The sequence below is a fragment of the Capsicum annuum genome, chromosome 3 (assembly GCF_002878395.1).
Source record: "Capsicum annuum cultivar UCD-10X-F1 chromosome 3, UCD10Xv1.1, whole genome shotgun sequence".
Classification (NCBI taxonomy): domain Eukaryota; kingdom Viridiplantae; phylum Streptophyta; class Magnoliopsida; order Solanales; family Solanaceae; genus Capsicum; species Capsicum annuum.
Window position 1 is genome coordinate 70,873,375 of NC_061113.1, and position 19,723 is coordinate 70,893,097.

Below are 19,723 nucleotides of genomic sequence, written 5' to 3' on the forward strand. Positions count from 1 at the left end.
TTTTCATGTCACTGGTTAAAGGAGGCACAAGGGTAAATAACCGGTTAAGGATCAAACAGTGTTATCACCACTTGCGAGCACAGGTAAGGGATACTCTGAGGCATAGCGGTTGCTCCTTAGCTGGAATAGTGGAACCTAAAAACACTTTATTAGCTAAGAAATTAGAGATATATTAGGAACAAAAATCAATTCAAAATGATATATTAAGTAATTTGCTTCTTAATTATCCTCTTTCTAAGATTCTTGATTTTAGGCATTTTTTAGGCAAAAAATTATATAAATAGGAAGGTAGAGTTATGTATATGATTTATAGAAAGAGGAATTGTAATAATGGGATATTTATAATTAGTTTTGGAATTTAAGATATTATATTATATAATACTTCATCCGTTTCATAATAAATTAATTGTAGGTTTTTGACACAAAAAAACATTAAAGACATAAATTTAACACAATTTTTCATTTTTACTCAAAAAAAAAAAAAATTGACCTTGTAATACCTTTTCAAAAGTTAATTGGTTGTCAAATCATATGGATAAATTTGAAAAAAAATTCAATGATTTACTTATTTTAAAACATCAATAAATACCACAATAATTCACTTATTTGGAAACGGAGCCAGTAATAGAAAGCAAAGTTGTATTTTTAAGTAATTTGAAACATAACTTCCAACCTTTTTTTTCAATTTATATTTATTTATGAAGCACACATCTCTTATATTGTCGCCGCCGAACCAGCTCCTGCTTACACTTCTCACTTCATTCACTGGTAAACTATCCCCGCTCCACTTCCCACTGCCACCTATGTATTATCTTCTTTATAGCTTACTTTTCTCTCTTTTCGTGTTAGCTTAGCTTAGTATGTTAGACACAAGAATGTTTTGTCACTTCTCTCTTGTTTTCCTTATTCTTGAATTTGCATTGCATTTAATACAGATTAAGACTCTTTTTCTTTTTGGTTGTTTTTACATGAGCTGAGAAATTTGAGATTTCCAGAACTTTCCATTAGAAAAATTGTTATGAGTAAATTTGCAATGAAGAGTTCTTGATAACCCGAAAAGAATTTATGGTAGGATATGATATATTGATTCTTTTATTTTTGGTGTTTCTTATTGTCAAATGTTGCTGTTCTTATAATTTATGTGTTCAAGCTCCTGCTTTATGTAATTTATCAGATCAAAATTTGCATAATGCACATTTCTTGGTATTTTTGATACTAGAAATGACAGTTTTATACATTAAATACCAAATGTTATGTTAATTTCCAGTTTTTTTCACTTGAATGTGATAGTAATTTCGGAGTAAAAACAATAATTGTGTACCTTAGAATTTGCAGCGGATCTTGATTTTCCTTGCCTCCGAAAGGATCTTGCTCCAAGTCGATTTCATTTCTCTTGGAAATGGAATGTTGATTCACAAACTAAATACCCTTATTTTAGTGTTGTTGATTTCTGATTTGATTTTGTGGTCACTGAATTTTTTTCTTATCATTAGTCTTGTCAGTAGAAAAGGAAAATTTATATCAAATTTTAGGGCGGGAACAATTACTTTGTAACCATTCCCCCCTTTTCTTTTGAATGAATCTTAATCTGATCAAATACGTGTCGGGTTGGGTCGGTCCACATGGTGACCCATGACCCATAATCTAACATCTCCCACTTCACACATGGTGGACATTGCCCGAGCCAGTGCGACATCAACAATTCATTAATTCATACGGCAAGTAGTTCGTGCGACCTGTGAGCATCACTAGCTTTACCTATAAGGTTTTACAAGCTATACTTAGGAATCCAATCACATGTGGAAAGAATTCTCTACTAATATGAGGATACTTATACTCACAATACCCCAGACTTCATTCACTACTTCAGTAGTTACTTATCCGATCCCTCATCCTCTTAAAGAGGTGAACTCGAGTTCATGATTAACTTGATATACACAGTTACACTTGACTCTTATATGGTTAGTGTAATAGACAGCTTGTGTAAACAAGTTAAAATATTCATTTTAATCGTCTTCCTTTTCTACTCGAATCTATCTGTTCCAAATCAACTGCTTTCTTAGACATGCACCGCATTGTCGAATCTCTCATGGCTATTAGTAACATGCTAAAGTAGCAACACCGATCGAAACTTCAAAAAACAGTTAAAGGTTTAAGGGTATTTCAATGAAAAGTTAAAATAACTTTTTAGGGTCTTACACAATGAAGAAGCAGGGATTCATTCTTCCATTAACCCATTGGTCGCTAAGCACACGTGATATGAAACACGTGCTACGATGTTATCACCTTATATTGGTGCGTGTGTCTCATTCTTTTAGTCATTCAACATCGTACAGATCTAGGTCTAGACACCTCTAAATGTCTAACCTGAGTTTCTTTCTTTAATAATCCTCAAAACCATATTATCATAGAAACTCACATCTGGCTTTACAAAACAAGTCACTATCTTATGGTGGAACTTTTCTCTTCACGTTCCTCGACGTAGGAGGCGATTGCTCGTGTGAGAGAGCCAATCTCGCGACTTGTTCGATACACTGTATTAATAAAATACATTTTCGCATGCATATAAGATTGAACATAAATTCAAGATTCTTATATTGATAATAATTATAATCAAGTCATCCACAATACATGAACATAATCATATCCTATGTAATCCTAGAGCCATAACATGTTTCTTAAACAAGTCTTTAGATATCGCCTTAGTAAAGGGATCAACTATTATTTCTCGTGTAGGAATGTATTGTAAATTTATTTCTCCATTTGCTACTATGTCTCTAATAAAGTTATACTTAATATCAATGTGTTTGGTCTTGCTGGGATATTTAGGATCCTTCGTATATGCGATAGCCGCTTGACTGTCAATATATAAAATCATGGGACCCTTAGAATTCTTTGCGATGTTCAAATGCTCAAACAATCTCTTCAACCAAACAGCTTCTTGTACTGCAGATGCACAAGCCACAAATTCTGATTCCATAGTTGACAGGGCTGTGCAAGTTTATTTCTTGCTTTTCCACGAAATTGCACCACCATTTAGCAAGAAGGCGTAACCGGAAGTTGATTTTCTATCATACCGATCACCAGCCCAATCAGCATTTGTATAACCTCTTATGGATAAAAAAATTCTCTTTACTGCTTTCCAATGATCTCTTCCAGGATTGGATTGATACTTGCTAACCAGACCTACGGCATAACAAATGTCTGGGCGAGTACACATCATAGCGTACTTCAACTGCACTGGAATATGGTACTCGAGACACGTCTTCTTTTTCTTTTTCAGTCTTTTGACTTTAAGCCTCTTGCTATAGGAGTATCCACGGACTTGCAACTATTCATTCGAAAACGTTCTAAAATTTTCATTATGTATGTTTCTTGAGATAAACTCAAAATTTTCTTACAACGGTCTCTTTGGATTTTAACACCCAATATATAGTCTGCTTCACCCATATCTTTCATGTCAAATGACTTTGAAAGCCATGACTTAACAGTTTTTACATACTCCAAATTATTTTCAGCTAATAAACTATCATCCACGTAAAGCGAAAGAATCACAAACTTTTCATTGGACTTTTTCACATAGATACAATGGTCTTCATCGATCATGGTGAAATCAAATGAAATCACTTCCTTATGAAATCTCAGGTACCATTGCCTTGCCATATATTGATCTATTTAATTTACAAACCTTCTTTTCTTGGCCTTTAACAACAAAACTTACAGGTTGTTCTATGTAGATTCCCTCTTTTAGTTCTCCATTGAGAAAAGTAGTCTGCACGTCCATTTGGTGTAATTCTAAATTTAGACGTGCAACTATAGCCAAAAGCAATTGAATTGAGGTAAATTTCACAACTGGTGGAAAAGTTTCCTCATAATCTATTCCAGCTTCTTGAGTAAAACCTTTTGCCACCAATCTTGCTTTGTGTCTTTCTATTGATCCATCTGATTTGCGTTTAACTTTGAGAATCCACTTGTTCCCAATAGCTTTACGCCCAGAAGGAAGATCAACTAGATCCCAGACTTTATTGGTTTTCATGGACTCTAATTCTTCTTTCATCGCTTTTATCCATTCATCTTTTTCAGGACTTGATAAAGCCTCAGTCACAGAATTAGGTTCATCCAATTCTGTAGGAGATACCAGAAAAACATAATCCTCAATTTCATAAGATCATTTAGGCACACCTTTTCTGGTACTCTTACGTAATTGAAGTTCAGATTCCTCAATAGGATTTTGGGATTCACGACTCCCACTTGGACCAGGAATCATTTCTTGATCACTAGAATTATCAAGCATGTCCTGTGACATTATTTGATCATCTGAATTCAACATTTCGTAAAGGAGCTCATTTTCCTTTATTTCATTCGTTTTTGAAAAATCGTTTTCCAAAAATGTGACATCTCTTGATTCAATTTCAGTAGTACTTCCATCTTCCAATTCACCAGTGAACACATATCCTTTGGAGTGTTCAGAGTATCTTATAAAGATACACTTCTTTCCTTTTGGACTTAGTTTTCCAAACTTACCAAAATGATCTTTAATATATGCAGCACAACCCCAAGGTCGTAGATCATTAAAGTTTGGTTTATTACCAGTCCATAGTTCATAAGGAGTAGAAGATACTTATTTAGAAGGCACTTTATTTAATATGTAGGCAGCAGTTAATAATGCATCTCCCCAGAAAGAGATTGGTAAATTTGCCTGCGCCATCATGGACCTTGTCATATCCAACAATGTTCTATTCCTCCTTTCGGCTACACCATTTTATTGAGGTCTATAAGGAGTAGTCAATTGTCTGATAATGCCTTTTTCAATACACAGTTTTTCAAACTGTTTTGACAGATATTCACGTCCTCTATCGGTTTTTAGTGCCTTTATACTTTTGTCTAATTGATTCTCAACTTCATTCATATATCTTTTGAAGCATTCAAATGCTTCTGATTTATGAGATATCAAATAGACATAACCAAAATGCGTGAAATTGTCAATGAATGTAATGAAATATGAAGCACCAGTCCTTGTCCTCACATTCATTGGACCACAATATCAGAATGGATTAATTGCAATGGGAATTCGGCTCTTTTAGCCTTCCCAAATGGTTTACGTGTAATCTTTCTAGCAAGACAATTTTCACAAGTTGACATTTCAATTTTGGAGAAAGAACCTAGATGTCCTTCCTTTGCCAATCTATTCATTCGGTCTTGCCCTATATGACCCAATCTAGCATGCCATGTAATTATATCAGCATCATTATTACTAGAATAACATGGCATTACACAACGGTCGACATAATAGTCAATAAAGTGGTCATAGCGATGTCCAAAACAATAAAAAACATTATCTAGAGTAATTCTTACACAATTAAGACTAAAGAACAAATTAAAACCAACATCTAAGAGAACAGACACAGACACTAAGTTTCGTCGAATTTCTAGAGCATATAGGATGTCATATTACTAGAATAACATGACAACGGTCGACATAATAGTCAATAAAGTGGTCATAGCGATGTCCAAAACCATAAAAAACATTATCTAGAGTAATTCTTACACAATTACGACTAAAGAACAAATTAAAACCAACATCTAAGAGAACAGACACAGACACTAAGTTCCGTCGAATTTCTGGAGCATATAGGACGTCATGCAACATTAAAGACCGTCTTTCACGCAAATCTACTTTGCAAGTGCCAATCCCTTTGACTTCAAGTCTTGCATTATTTCCTACATAGATCCACCTTGATCCAAGTGAAACTCGACGGAACTCCACAAACGCTTCTCGATCTCGACTCACATGGTCGGTGGCTCCTGAGTTTACAATCCACATAGGATAAGATTCAGTTCATAAAATAGTGCTAGAAACATATTTAGCACTTAGAGATGTGTTTAGAAATGCTACCTTTTTCCCTTCAGGACATTCACGAGCAAAATGCCCCAGATTTTGGCAATTGTATCACTTCATCTTGCTTTTGTCTTTCTTCTTGAAAAACTTCTTCTTCTTGAAGTTTGGCTTGTTTTTTTTCTCAAAGGGTCCTTGTTCGGTCTCTTTACCCTTCCCGCTCTTTTTCCACTTCTTCTTACGCTTGAGTCCTGAAGAGTCCTTACCACTTGATTCAGCCATAAAGGCATTAGAAGCAACTTTAGCAGCACCAAGCCGCTCATCTTCAAGTTCAACATGACGCGTAACATCAGAAAAAGTTTTGATGCTGTCATTGTGGGTTAAGTTGACCTTTAGGTGTTCCCAACTGTTGGGAAGAGATTGGATCACTGCCTGAACCTGCTGCTCATCCGAGAGAACGTGACCAACACTTTTGAGTTGAGCTATCATATTCGACATCACCCTAAGGTATTGTTTGATGTTCTGATCATGACGCTTCTTGTAAGTGTCAAATTTGATAGTCAGCTGTCTGAGGCGGGTAACGGAAGTACCCCCATGTGTTCCTCGCAAGTGTGCCCAGATGGCATGAGCAGTAGGAAATTCCTCACACTCATGTATGAGGTCATCAACCACAGAACTTACAATGATTCCACGTGTAATGGAATCAGCCTTTTTCTAAGCCTTATAAGCTTCAAGTTCTCTTCTGTGTTGTGCGGTATTGCCCTCTTCTGGTAGACTCAAGGCATGGTTAATACCTTCAAGAGCGTTTTGCTCTTCCAGTACATACCACATCTTACGACTCCAAATGTCGTAGTTGTCCCCATTTAGTTTTTCTCCTTTGTTCAAGTCAGCAATTATGCTTTTATATGCCATGTCTGTTATTAAGAGACAATTACGCAAGTATATTATCAATTATGCATACAAGTTACACATTCAAGCAATTGATTTCACATAAAGGTTTCATGTTTAGTGTATAATCGAAAAGATACATAAGAATCCAATCATCATATACTAACTAAACACTTAACCAAAATTAGAAATTAATTTCTTAATGTGCATTAGAATGATAGCTTTCAATTAAGTCGTTTAAAACTAAAACAAATAAATGAAATTCATATAAAAGGATATAAATAACTTAATATATATAATATAAAGTTTATAATAATTTCATGTTACAAGTCAAACTAAACATAAAAGTTATTCCACAAATATTCTAGACGACTTATGTACACCCAAAAAGGCTCGCTAGGCCAAATCTCGTGGTAAACATCAATTATCTCTCACCCTAAGGAACAGAGAGAATTTGCTAAAATAGCTAATGCTTCCCAATCCAAGATTTCTATATAGTTTTCTAGTTCTACACGTATCATCTCAAACAGATGTATAAAACTAGCAACACTAATGTTAGGTGACATCTTAAAAGACGTGAATTCTATCAATTTCTTTTGTCTTTCCCTTCGTATAGCCCTCTCATTTCGTAACAGATTTTGTGTGGCTCTGGGGACCCCATTTCATATGATCTCACGACCTCGAAAACATGTCCTTCGGCGACGTGCTCTTCCACTTCCTTTCTTTGCTCGACATCCAGAACTCCCACTTGGAGTGATTCGAGTTTGTCCCCGTTCAGCCATTTCTGAAATAGGAACCAAGAAACAATAAGAATGGTTAAACCACTCAATGTGACACTTATGTCATAATTTATCGTAGAAGGCTAAATCCGAAAACAAAGTTAAGGGCTAATTAAGACAAAAGTTATATCAAGCCTAATTTATACCCTTGTTAATAAATAAAATCAAAGGCATAAAGTATTTTATTCTTTTTTTATAGAAGATTCCCAAAAAGAACTCTTAATTATTATTTAAAAGAAATAAGTGCTAACAACATCACTTTATAACATTTTTCAATTTTTAATATATGTTTGTACTACAAAGTAGTACTTGTACTACACTCATATTAGTACACCATATAATAATAATAAAAAAATGCATTCAACAAATCTTCTGTGAGTTGTTTCTGAACAAACAAAAAAAGAAAAACGCCATACTCATTTTATTAATTTTTATTATTTTTATTAAAAGGGAATGAAGAAAAAAAATAAACCACAGAACCCTTTTCTACATCAGTAGAGTAATTAATTAGTACATGTTCTACTTAAAAGCCACTTCTCAATAGTCAACAACAAGAAAAAAAAAACATTCATGCAAAAATTCTTTAAGATTTCCTGCGAATTTATTTTCGCCGGATTCTTCCAACCCGAAATCCACTTTGATCCACTGGCTCCACCCACCAACGACGAAACCGTCGTCGGAAACGGTCTGAAAAACTCCATAATCGGCGATCAACAACCGTCGTTTCCATTTTTCCGGCGTAGCCCGCCTAAGCACCACCCGTTGCCGGCTAAACTACTGACTCATTCTGGGTTTCTTAAAAAAATAATGTAGCGGCGCGTCTGACTGGATCAACGACTCGTCTTTTTGGAGTAGAGAGGTGTTTGACCAGACTAGCGGCACGTCTGACCGGAGACCGGTGGTGCGTTTTACCGGAGACCAAAATTTTTACAGATATTGATTATTGCGATCTTTTCAAGAGTTTTTTTTTTTTGAACTCAAGAAAGAGGGCATTTCAACCTGGCTCTGATACCATTGATAGTAATTTCGGAGTAAAAACAATAATTGTGTACCTTAGAATTTGCAGCGGATCTTGATTTTCCTTGCCTCCAAAAGGATCTTGCTCCAAGTCGATTTCGTTTCTCTTGGGAACGGAATGTTGATTCACAAACTAAATACCCTTATTTTAGTGTTGTTGATTTCTGATTTTGTGGTCATTGAATTTTTTTCTTATCATTAGTCTTGTCAGAAGAAAAGGAAAATTTATATCAAATTTTGGGGCGGGAACAGTTATTTTGTAACCGTTCCCCCTTTTCTTTTGAATGAATCTTAATCTGACCAAATACGGGTCGGGTCGGGTCGGCTGGGTTGGTCCACATGGTGACCCATGACCCATAATCTAACAGAATGTTTCATTTTATTCATGCGAATTAGGAGAGTTTTTATGGTCTTTTTATGCAAGGTCAAAAATTGTAGATTGCAGTTATTTATTTGTTTTTGTTATTGGCAAGCGATACAAAAGAAAAATCGTGAGTTTCTTTTGCAATTATTCTGCTGGGCTTGATAAATTCAGTGATTTCTTCCCATATTTTAGCTTTAACTTCATTTTCAATTATGAAGGGAAAGAGCAGTAAAGAATTTAATTGGATTTTGCTTACTTTTATCAAATATCTTCCGGTTGACTTTCAATTCTCTGTGTTTTGTTGTGTGATGTTACAGATTTTGCGAAGATGGTTTAAAATTTTGGTCAAGACTTTCCTTTTTGGTGGTTTGTGAGATGAGCTTAATTAGGTTGCATATGTAGCATGGCACCTACTCAACATACAACAGAGGCAACTTTAGATAGGAAACCAAAATATTCTGTTAAGATTGCTGCTACAGGTAAAACAAACACTATACCCTCTGATTCCGAGTGGAATAGCTTCAATTGTAGGAGTAGCTACGGACATAACATTGTTCAAATGGAAAGTACCTTGAAAGCACGAACTACTAAAGCTTCAAACAGTACCATGGATGTGGCTGTCGATGTAACTGGGTCTGCAAGAAGCAGTGACATCAGATTAGCTATGAAGGCAGATCCTGATGAAACTGAATACTCAAGCTCATTTGTTGAAACTACATCTGGAAATGATAATGGTTCTGGGCCTAGTGATGCTGAAGTGGAGTCACGGTTCTATGATGATAGTGGCTTGGTATCTTCGTTCTATGGGTTTAGCAGCTTGTTTCCAATAAGGTGTGGTTTACTTGCTTTGGGCATGCTTTACTTATCTATTACTTTGAGCAAAGAAGATTTTTTATATATTTGTTTGTTTTTAGTCTAAATTACGGGTTCCTGTTAACAGCTCAGTATTCGTTGGTTTTCTGATTTCCACAGTTTAATTATTAGATGTCCATTTGAATAAGAGGTGCAAGTACTAGCATGAATTTTTTCTTTTCTGAGATAAATGATGCTGTTACGTGTTACTTTCCTTATCCTTTTAAACAACATTAAAAATACAATATGTATACTGATAACCATGAAATGTTTTCTATGTAAGAGCCTACTGTCCCAAAATACCATACAGGATGGTGATTTTGAACAGTAACCAAAGTGGTCCTGTCACCCATGTTACAACATTATGTTTTTGTTGGCATGAGTTCCTATGCTTCTGTCTAGTTCTCCTTGGTATGATATAGGTCCCGCCGCCATTAGCCTAGAGTCCTAGTTTTCTTGGTCTTAAGTTCTATGACTATTTTTGCAGTAGCCAAGATTGTTATTTCTTGAAGATTTGCTATTTTATGGAGTATAACATCTAATCATGAAATCATCTAGGTATTGAAGTTTCATTTACTTACCTAAAGAAAAAAGAATTGAAGTGTCATTTGTCTTCTAAAATTGTTGTCTTATTAAATGAGAACGACTATATAATTTGATCCTGATGATTCTTTTCTCTTTTTGTTCAAGTTCCTCGTGAACATTTATAACTGTGATGCATTCAACAAGTATCAGGAGCATTATTTGTCGTTCATTATTTGTCGTGCATTATTCTTGGAAAATAGACATTTTGAAGGTCTTTTAGCTTGTTTAGTTATAATGAGGTCATAAATTTTACTTTTTGTTCCCAACTAGGTTTCCAGCTAATTTAGCTATTTCTCTTATCCAGTATAAGATATTTTGGAGGACATACCTTGAATGTGGTTAGTGCATATGCACCACAAAAGGGTTTGGGTGAGAGGAGATAAAACGATTTCGTAAGGAGGAGAAATAGCGATTTTGTGCGGATTTGGGCGAGGTTGTGGGGGATACCGCACATACCGAGAAGCTTTTCATAGGAGGAGAACTTAATGGCCACACCGAGACAACTTCAAGGGGTTATGATGATGTTCATGGCAGTTTTGATTTTGGGGATAGAAACAAAGGAGGCGTTCCGCTTCTGAACTTCGCCAAAGCTTTTGATTTGGTGATAGCTAATTCGACTTTCATGTAAAACGAGAAGCACTTGGTGAACTTTCGTATACGATTACTAAGACTTAGATAGATTACTTATCCCTTAGGAAGTGTGATAGAAGTCTATGTAAGAACTGCAGATGCTTGAATAAGTATCTCACAACCCAATATAAGCTTTTAACAATGGATTTAGAGATTAAGAGGAAGCTAAAGAAGTAGAAGAGGGCCTTGTATGATCTATTGAAGTTCAAGTGGGTAGCTTGACTGTTGTTAGAGCTCAGGAGGTGAGGGAGAAATTGATAGTGATGAGGGCTTGGGAAAGTAGTGGGGACGAAAGCCAATATGTGAGATAGGACAACAAAGTGCATTAAAGAATTAGCTGGAGAGGTATTGGGAGTCTCGAGGGATAACACTTGTGGACATCGAGGGGATTGGTGGTGGTGTGGAGTAGTTCAAGGGAAAGTGGAAGCCAAGAAGATAGCTTATATGAAGTTGGTTGGTGGAGAGCAGAGACAAGGAGGAAAAAGGGCAAATAAAGAGAGGTATAAGGCGACGAAGAAGGAAGCAAAATTAGCGGTTCCAACAACCAAAATGGTAGCTTTTGAACGCTGGTATGAAGAACTTTGCGAAAGGATGGGATAAGAAGTTGTATATGCTCGCAAAGGCAAGAGAAAGGAGGGTCCGCGACCTGGACCAAGTTAAGTGCATTAAAGATGAGGAAGAAATGATATTGGCGGAAGAGGCACATATTAGATAAAGATGACGTACTTCCATAAACTCTTAAATAAAGAGGTAGACAAGAATATTATGTTGGGTGATTTAGAGCACTCTGAGAGTCATTAAGATTGTAGGTATCGCGAGGATAACAAGTTGGGGGAGGTTAAAGAGATTATTCATAATATTGGAGGCGCAAGACAACTTTACTAGCTGAGATTCCAATGAAATTTTGGAAGGGCAAAGTAGAACTAGTATGGAATGGCCAGTGTTCAGGAATGCGCTCGCATAGTTGCATAATGCAATAAAGCGAAGTGATGCGAGCCCCTCTCGCTGTGTGTGGCTGATACGAGCACATCATGTTGATTTTATTTTAGGGTCAATTTTAAATTAAAAAAGAGTCACTTCGTGTTTATTTTATATTAGGGTCAATTTTAAATTAAAAAAAGAGTTTACTGCGGTGACTGCTATTGCTGCAATTTTCTAAGGTTAACTTTGAAGTCCGCTGCTGTGACTTCTTCTTCTTCACTGTGCGACTGCCAATACTGTGATTTCTTCTTCTTCACTGCTTCACTTCAATGATGCGCTCGCATCGCTTCACGCTTTGCATAATGCGTGATGCAGAGCCTTGTTACTTTTTTCCGCATCATGCTTCTCTGAACACTGTGAGTGGCTAACTGGGTTTTTTAATTTCACTCTTAGGATTTCAAAAATGCCGAAAGAATAAAGTCGTGTACAATGACCTCATTGTACAAAAAAACAAGTGTAGGATTCAGATTGTAACAATTATAGGGATACCATGTTGCTAAGCCATACTATGAAAGTTTGGGAGAGGGTGGTGGAGATGAGGAGGGTGTCTATTGCCAAGAACCAATTTAGATTCATAATTGGGCATTGGACTATAAAAGCCATGCATTTCGCAAGGAGATTGATGGATTTACATAAAGTGTTCATTGACCGAGAAAAAGCTTAACAAAGTCCCTTGGGGGATTCTTTGGAGACTAAAGATGTATGTGTAGCCTATATCAGTGCAATTAAGACCATGTATGACGGAGCAAAAACCCTGTAAGGAAAGTGGGAGGAGACTTAAATCACTTTCCACTCATGATGGGGTTGCACCAGGAATCAATACTTAGCCCGTTTCGATTTGCCTTGGACCTTGGTGATGGATGTATTGACGCGGCATATTCAAGAAGAGGTGCCATGGTGTATGTTCTTTGTAGATGTCTAAGTGTTGATTGATGAGACATGTAATAGAGTCAACAATAGGTTTAAGGTTTGGACACAAACATTGGAGTATAAAGGACTAAGTTTGAGCAGGACTAAGATTGAAATACTGGGAGTGCAAGTTTATTGACGTAACTCACGGGACATATGTGGAAGTAAGGATTGAAACACAATCCATCCCTAAGAAAGGAAGTCTAAAGTATCTAGAACTAATAATTGAAGGAAATGGGGAGATTGACGATGATGTTACACATTGTATTGGAGCGGGATAGATGAAGTGGAAGCTCACATCCGATGTCTTATGTGATATGAATATTCATCAAGCCTTAAAGGTAAGTTTTATTAAGTGGAGATGAGGTGGGGTATTGGCCATTCATAAACTCGCCTGCCCATGTTCAGATGAGAGTAGCAAAAATAAGGATGCTGAAACTATTGTGGGAGCATACTAGGAGTGCTAGGATAGGAATAAAGATATACGGGACAAGGTGGGAGTAACCTCCGTGGTGGAAAAGATATGGGAGGCGACACTGAGTTGGTTCGCACATGTGAAGAGAAGATGTACAGATGTCCCAGTCCCTGTGAGGAATGAGAGGTTGGCTATATTGGATGTAAGGAGAGGTAGATGTAGACGGAAGAAGTCTTGGGAGAGGTGATTAGACAGGACATAACTCACCTGCAACGTTTTGAGGATATGACCCTAGATAGGACGATACGGAAGTTGAGGATTAAGGTAGAAGGTTAGTAGGCTGAGGGTTTGTCTAGTTCCATTTTTGGTATTGTTATTATTCCACGCTGATATCTTATCCTTCAATTTTAGTTTCACCTGATATTTCAGTTGCTTCAGTTCTCATACTTTTTCGCGGGCTATTTTTCTCGACTCATTGTTTTTAGCATGATTTCTTCGCTAGTGTATTTGCTTTGCATACTTGTTTTTATACGCTTTACTTGAGCTGAGATCTATTGGAATGTCTCCACAAGGTGGATTAAGGCTGAGTACGCACCACCCTTCCCTGACCCCACTTTTGCGATTACACCAGATATGTTTTTGTTGTATAATTTTTTACTTGACTCTTTAGTCTCCCTTTCCTAAATATGCAGGGACAACTTTAAAGGTGGCGTTTGTGTTACTTGTCTAATTTTTTTTTGCAGGTCTATCTTGATCCTATGCTTCTCCAGGTTAAGAAATGAAGTAGGTTGTCCTCTTTTATTTCTTGGAGATGGTTCCTGTAAACAATGGCTGGAACTTAATCTGAAGGAGGAACTTCATTCTTTCTGATTAAATTGAAGTTCTGTAATGTACAGCAACATTCCATAAAATAGGGAAGGCCTGCATTAAATTTTCTTGTGTAAATCTACCTATGATCTTTAATTCTCTTCAAACATGTCAATCACAGTACTTTATTAGAATTACTTCTCAAGTGCAAACACAATCAACATTGGCTTTTAGCTAACATCTGTTTCAGAGCTTGTTGTGTAAAGGCTAGTCAGGAATCTCCTGAGATCTCAGTTTTTATACATTTAGAGTCAAATTGTGTAAAAGAATTTCTTGGAGCTATAGAAGATACAATCCATCTGGACGGGATGCAATTAGCTTTTGTTTACTGTTAAATGCCCTTTGGACACTTCTTTGTTATACATTTGAAGCTTAATCCTGCTTGATTGAATTGATGGCCATACAGTAACTAACTTCAGCATCATGAGTTATATTCAGTCAAACAGTGTAAATCACTGACTGCTTACATATTTCAGGAAGAAAAAGTTGACCTCTCACTGGAGAGACTTTATACGTCCCATAATGTGGCGGTGTAAATGGGCAGAACTCAAGATGAAAGAGCTTCAGTTGCAGGCAGCAAAGTACAATAGGGAGATATCAGCACATGATAGGAGAAGATATAGGGAGTTAAATCAAGCTTCTTTGGAAGAGTTAGGCTCGAAATCATTGCCATTTATTCATCCCAGGCACAGGAAGAGGACCATGAAGAGGAGGAAGAGGAAGAGAGTTGAGGACGGAACAGATATTACAACACATATGTCTACTCATAACCTTTTCTCTTATTTTGGTACTACTTCTTTCTCATTCTTTTGAATGGTTACCGATGTTTCTGGTTACCATGATAAATTCCATTTTGGCGTGTGTGACATCTTGCAGAAAGTAAAAGGCTGGATTTGGATGGGACACCACCTGGAGATGATATTAGTACTGCAGGTATGTGTTACTGTTCATGTTTTCTCATCAATATTTACCACTTTTAGTACTGCCTCTTTAAAATTTTAATGTTCGCACCCACTGCTTTCCTCTTTACAAAGAATTTGGATCACTGGGATTTCTTCTGCCTTTGGTTTGTGTTTTCACTCTGTCTCTAAGCTGCCTTTCAAATCCGTTTATCATTGAGAAAGAACCAAAGAAAATCTTTTCTTTGTTTCCCATTTTTGCTTAGGTAGTTGATGGTCAAGGAAATAAGTAATTTTCTTAGGGAAGAGAAAATTAAATTCTGATACTTTTGAAAGAGTCTTTTCTGTTAAATTATGTTTCCATCATTTTCCTGGAAAGATCATGTCTCATATATCTATCTCATAAGACAGCATATCTTTAATCTCTTCCTATTTTATTTCTTTCTGTTTTTATATTCATGCATCTTGAAGAAACATACCACACCAAATTTGCTTTATAATTTTGTCAAAACCTGTGGCATGTTCCTTAAGTCTTCATGTCACTCGAAATAGAGTAACATGCTTTGAAATAAGTCACCTACACAAGCATTGGCCATAGGAAATTGCATTAATGTTACCGCTATTACCTAGAAAAGATTTGATCTGTCATTACGAAACTTCAATGGCCTTCTGATGTTTGTGTCTGATTTAATTGAAGATGTCTTTTAGTCATGGAATGTATGGTGCTCACTTACAACTCTCTTGCGTTTTCACTTCTTGCCAAGTAAAATTCTTCCTTTTGAAAGCCTTAGACCTGAGATTTTGCATAGACCTAAATTGTGTCATTAATGCTTTCAAGCTTGAAGGTCCTGGTCCATTATTTTGAGCCATATAGTGCTTAACAGTTAAACTTATGACTAGTTGCAAATTCTTTGCAGATTTAAGTACGGATCTTCTCACTGCCATGGCTGCTTGGTTGTGGTTTACCGAGTGTTCAGGGAAGCGTGATGCGGAAAAAAGCGACAATGCTCCGCATCACGCATTACGCGATGCGACCGCATCATTGAACTGAAGCACAATTTAAAAGAAAAAAGACCAAATAACATCCAAACTGTTAAGTCATAACTGAAAAGACCACACCCATATAAACAACAATAAAGACAATATATATAAGCAAAAGTTTAAACGAAACACTAAAATCAGAAGTTTGATCACCAAAATTAGAGAAAAAAGAAGTGAGGAGCATATGTAAAAAAAAAACTGAGAAAAGAAAAAAGAAAAACAGAGAAAGAAATAGAGCAAAACAGTATCTGATCGCAGCAATGAACAACAGAAGTGAAAGAAGAAGAAGAAGAAGAAGAAGAAGAAGAAGAAGAAGAAAACAGTGAAGTCGCAGCAAAACAGAGAAGAAATAAGAAATAAGAAGGAAGAAGGAAGAAGGAAGAAGGAAGAAGGAAGAAGAAAGAAGAAAGAAGAAAGAAGAAGGAAGAAAAATTACCATAAAATCTCAGTGATGAAGAAAAAAGGTTGGAGCAGTAGAAGTTGCGACTCTCTTCAGAGCTAACCTTAAAATTTCGCAGAATTGAAGGCAACAGTGCTCTAACTCTTTTTTTTAACTTTAAAATTGACCCGACTCTTTTAGTCTTAATTTAAAATTGATCCTGCAAATAAAATCAACACGATGCGAGCGTATTGGCTCGCATCTCACATCACAGCACATCTCGCATCACAGAGTTATGCGTCCACATTTGTTTAATAGCCTCGCATCAGTTACTTGCAGCGGGAAACCCTTGCATCGCATCGCATCACAGCATAATGCAATGATGCGCTTGCATTCCAGAACACTGGGTATACCTTTCAGTGCCACCTATTCTGGCTTCTCCTCCTCCTCAAATTTAGTGAAATTCACACTTGAGAGCAATGACATGATATATTCCAGATCAGTCTAGCTCAGATGTTTGGTGTGAACTTTGTTTGACAGGTTTAAGGTTCTAGAATTTTAGAAGTGCAAATAATTGGTGAACTGCTTGTGTCTGTCTGCTAGAACAAGCCTATTCTGTCTCTTTATCTATTCTTTCATCACATAAAGTATTATTGGTAGTTATGAAATTAGGAAATGAGAAGTTACGATAAAATTGTCAAGTTCACATTTGCCCAAGTTTAAATTAGAAAGTTCAAATAAGGACTTAAACAATTTCACTACGTTTATGCTCCAAAGTATGTCGGTCATAGTGTTGCAGTAAGTGTCTGTCCTTGTTTTTAGAGAAAAGTCGTACTAACACCTCAGTTTTTTAACTTCTTAGTCACAGATCCTTACAATGGGAAAGAAATGGGGTTTAGGGGGCAGGGGATGCACACTTTTGCCTAGTTTTGCACAACAAGTATAACCTTGTCATTAAATTAAAATTATCATATTCCTTGTTCATTCTTTCACATTTATTCTATTCTCACACAAAGTTTGTCATATCTACCGGAGACATTGATATGTTTACAAATCGTTTATGCGATATAATTTCATTTGGTGCATCTTATTTTGGTTTTCTTTTGATGGCAAAGCATTGGCAGGACAGAAAATCAATGGCCAGGATGAGTTTGGTATTGATGATGATTTTTCAATTCTCGTAAGCAGCAATGGTTATCTAGAGCAGATCCTTCGGAAAATTGAACTAGTACATAGTCGGGTTCATAAGCTGAAAGACCAGCTTGATACAGTGACGACGAAAAATGCGATTAAGTTTTCTTCCTCTGAGAATTTAATGTCCCTTGATGGACAGGCTAGCTCTATTCGTAGCCCTACATTCTCGGCATGCAATGGAGGCACAACATCAGCTGGAGGTTTATATGCTACATTTCAGCATGTGGTAGATTATGATCTCAGAGATTTCATTATGCCTGACAGTGCAATGTCAAGCTATGGAGAGGCTATGCCTATTCCTGACATAATAGAAAGTACAGTAGGACTTTTGTCCTCTGTGGATGTCACACAGCAGCAGGTGCATGTTGGAGATTCAAGCGAAAAAGTAAGATATTGTCCTTTACAAGTGGAAAAAGAATGAATAATTATGGTTGTTATCTGACTAAGCTAGGTTAATGAATCTACCCCTCTGATGAGGTCCCTATTTGTATTTCGTACTTGGTGCTTGGGATTTGTTCAATAGTATGAGTACAAGAGATGATGTTTTCTACATTCACATTAGATATGATTAGATGTTCTTAAAAAGTAGGATATGGCCCTTATTTGTCAAGTATTTTCATATTTGCAGTGAATAACTGTATCTAGAATATTTTGCTTATTAATAAGCCCCTAATGCAGATAAAAAAAGGGAAACAGGAAGTGGCAAAACTAAGAAAATAAAATTAAGTTAAATACGGCTGCAATCGGGTGAGGGGGCTGGTTAGGGGATGGAGAATGTGGGAGGCCCTTAAATAAACCAAAGTGAGATCAATTCTCTTATCTCCCCCATCTAATCATCACTTACCACGAACCAAAGGACCATAGTTTTCCCAAATAATCTAGTTGTCCCGACGTCCTCTGTTCTCTTCAAGGCTGGTTGTTTTCAACTGCATTGATTGTTTTTATGTATTGCTAATTGCAGATTGTAGATAACATTCTCATACATAATGAAGTATCTGAAGTAGGACACATTTTGACGATGAATCATGACAAATCCTTTGAGAAGCATCAAGATGTGGGAAATAATGTGGAAGAAGATATCTTTAATCAAGCTCCCCCTGCATCAGAAGCAAATGCAGCAGGTAAAGCATCAATATCTCAGGAACAATCAACATTGAAATCGTGCTTAGCCTCGGAGATCCATTTTCCCAAAAACAAAAGAAAGAGAGGAGAGCGTAAAGCTAGTTCAGGTGGTTGGAATCGTAAGATACCAGGTGAACCTGATAGCCAGTGACTTATATAAAGTAGATGTTTTGACGTATCAAACATTTTCAAGAAATGCAACCTCGTGATAATGGTGGATGACTCCGACACGTTCCATGCAGTTGACCTGCTCAAAGTAGGCTGCTCATTTGAGATGATCTCTTAAGTTCCATAGGAGAGTTCTAATGGCTCTAATTTGAGGATGCCATACTCGTATTTAGTAGTCAGGTAGAGCTGAAAATACCACCATTGGTAGTGTAACCTTGTTGTAGCTAGGATAGTGCGTCTTTTAGCCTTGGTATTGCTAATCTACTGCGTAGCTGTTTTATGCCTTGTGAAATTGAATACACTTTTGAATTTATTTATGCAAGTAAACATTAGTGCAGCAATTTTTTTCTTTACTGTTTCTCGGAGACAGGCTTCATATCCTTTCAGAAAATATGTAGAAAATTTGTGTTTCTTTTATTGTGGCAGCTAAATCTACTATCAACTCACCACTCCAGTCGGGATGCAACTAGAGTTTCAGATTTTCTTGGTTACCTCAGCATATTTGTTTTCAAGAACTGCTTCTTGATGGAGAAATCACACCTTCTAATAAGCTTATAAATATTTTATAGCATGTTAGCCATAGTTCTGCAAATTCTGCCGGTTGACCTCTTTTTATTTTTTCTTGGGTAGTAAACGGTAAAATATTACCATACCAGCAAAATAGTTACACCTAGAGAGCACCTAGTAAGTTGACCATCTTCCAAGGAAGGGTACCAATGTGATCTAAGCCTTAGAGGGCCACATACAAACTCTATCAATGAACCGCCTACAATGTCTAGCACTATTTGAATCTCGAA

General features: G+C 36.6%; 1 protein-coding gene across 8 annotated transcripts; it reads left to right on the plus strand.

The window, feature by feature from the left end:
* Positions 1 to 656: 656 nt before the first annotated feature.
* On the plus strand, positions 657 to 19,263 carry LOC107855703. Of its 8 annotated transcripts, none has more exons than XM_016700713.2 (7): positions 657 to 768; positions 9,202 to 9,715; positions 14,000 to 14,026; positions 14,600 to 14,910; positions 15,000 to 15,056; positions 17,558 to 18,021; positions 18,598 to 19,263. In XM_016700713.2, the coding sequence occupies exons 2-7, from the start codon at positions 9,288 to 9,290 to the stop codon at positions 18,907 to 18,909; spliced, it is 1,599 nt and encodes a 532-aa protein (XP_016556199.1). In that variant the 5' UTR covers positions 657 to 768; positions 9,202 to 9,287; the 3' UTR covers positions 18,910 to 19,263. The 8 variants fall into 8 exon arrangements, with proteins under 8 accessions (XP_016556199.1, XP_016556202.1, XP_016556203.1 ...); XM_016700716.2 differs by having other exon boundaries at positions 17,567 to 18,021; XM_016700715.2 differs by lacking the exon at positions 657 to 768 and adding an exon at positions 865 to 1,068.
* The last annotated feature ends 460 nt before the right edge of the window (positions 19,264 to 19,723 follow it).

Coding starts and splice junctions, on each gene's coding strand:
- LOC107855703 (XM_016700713.2), top strand. CDS start 9,288: ATGGCACCTACTCAACATACAACAGAGGCAACTTTAGATAGGAAACCA. Junction 14,027..14,599: donor TTGATCCTATGCTTCTCCAG/GTTAAGAAATGA, acceptor TACATATTTCAG/GAAGAAAAAGTTGACCTCTC. Junction 15,057..17,557: donor AGATGATATTAGTACTGCAG/GTATGTGTTACT, acceptor TTGATGGCAAAG/CATTGGCAGGACAGAAAATC.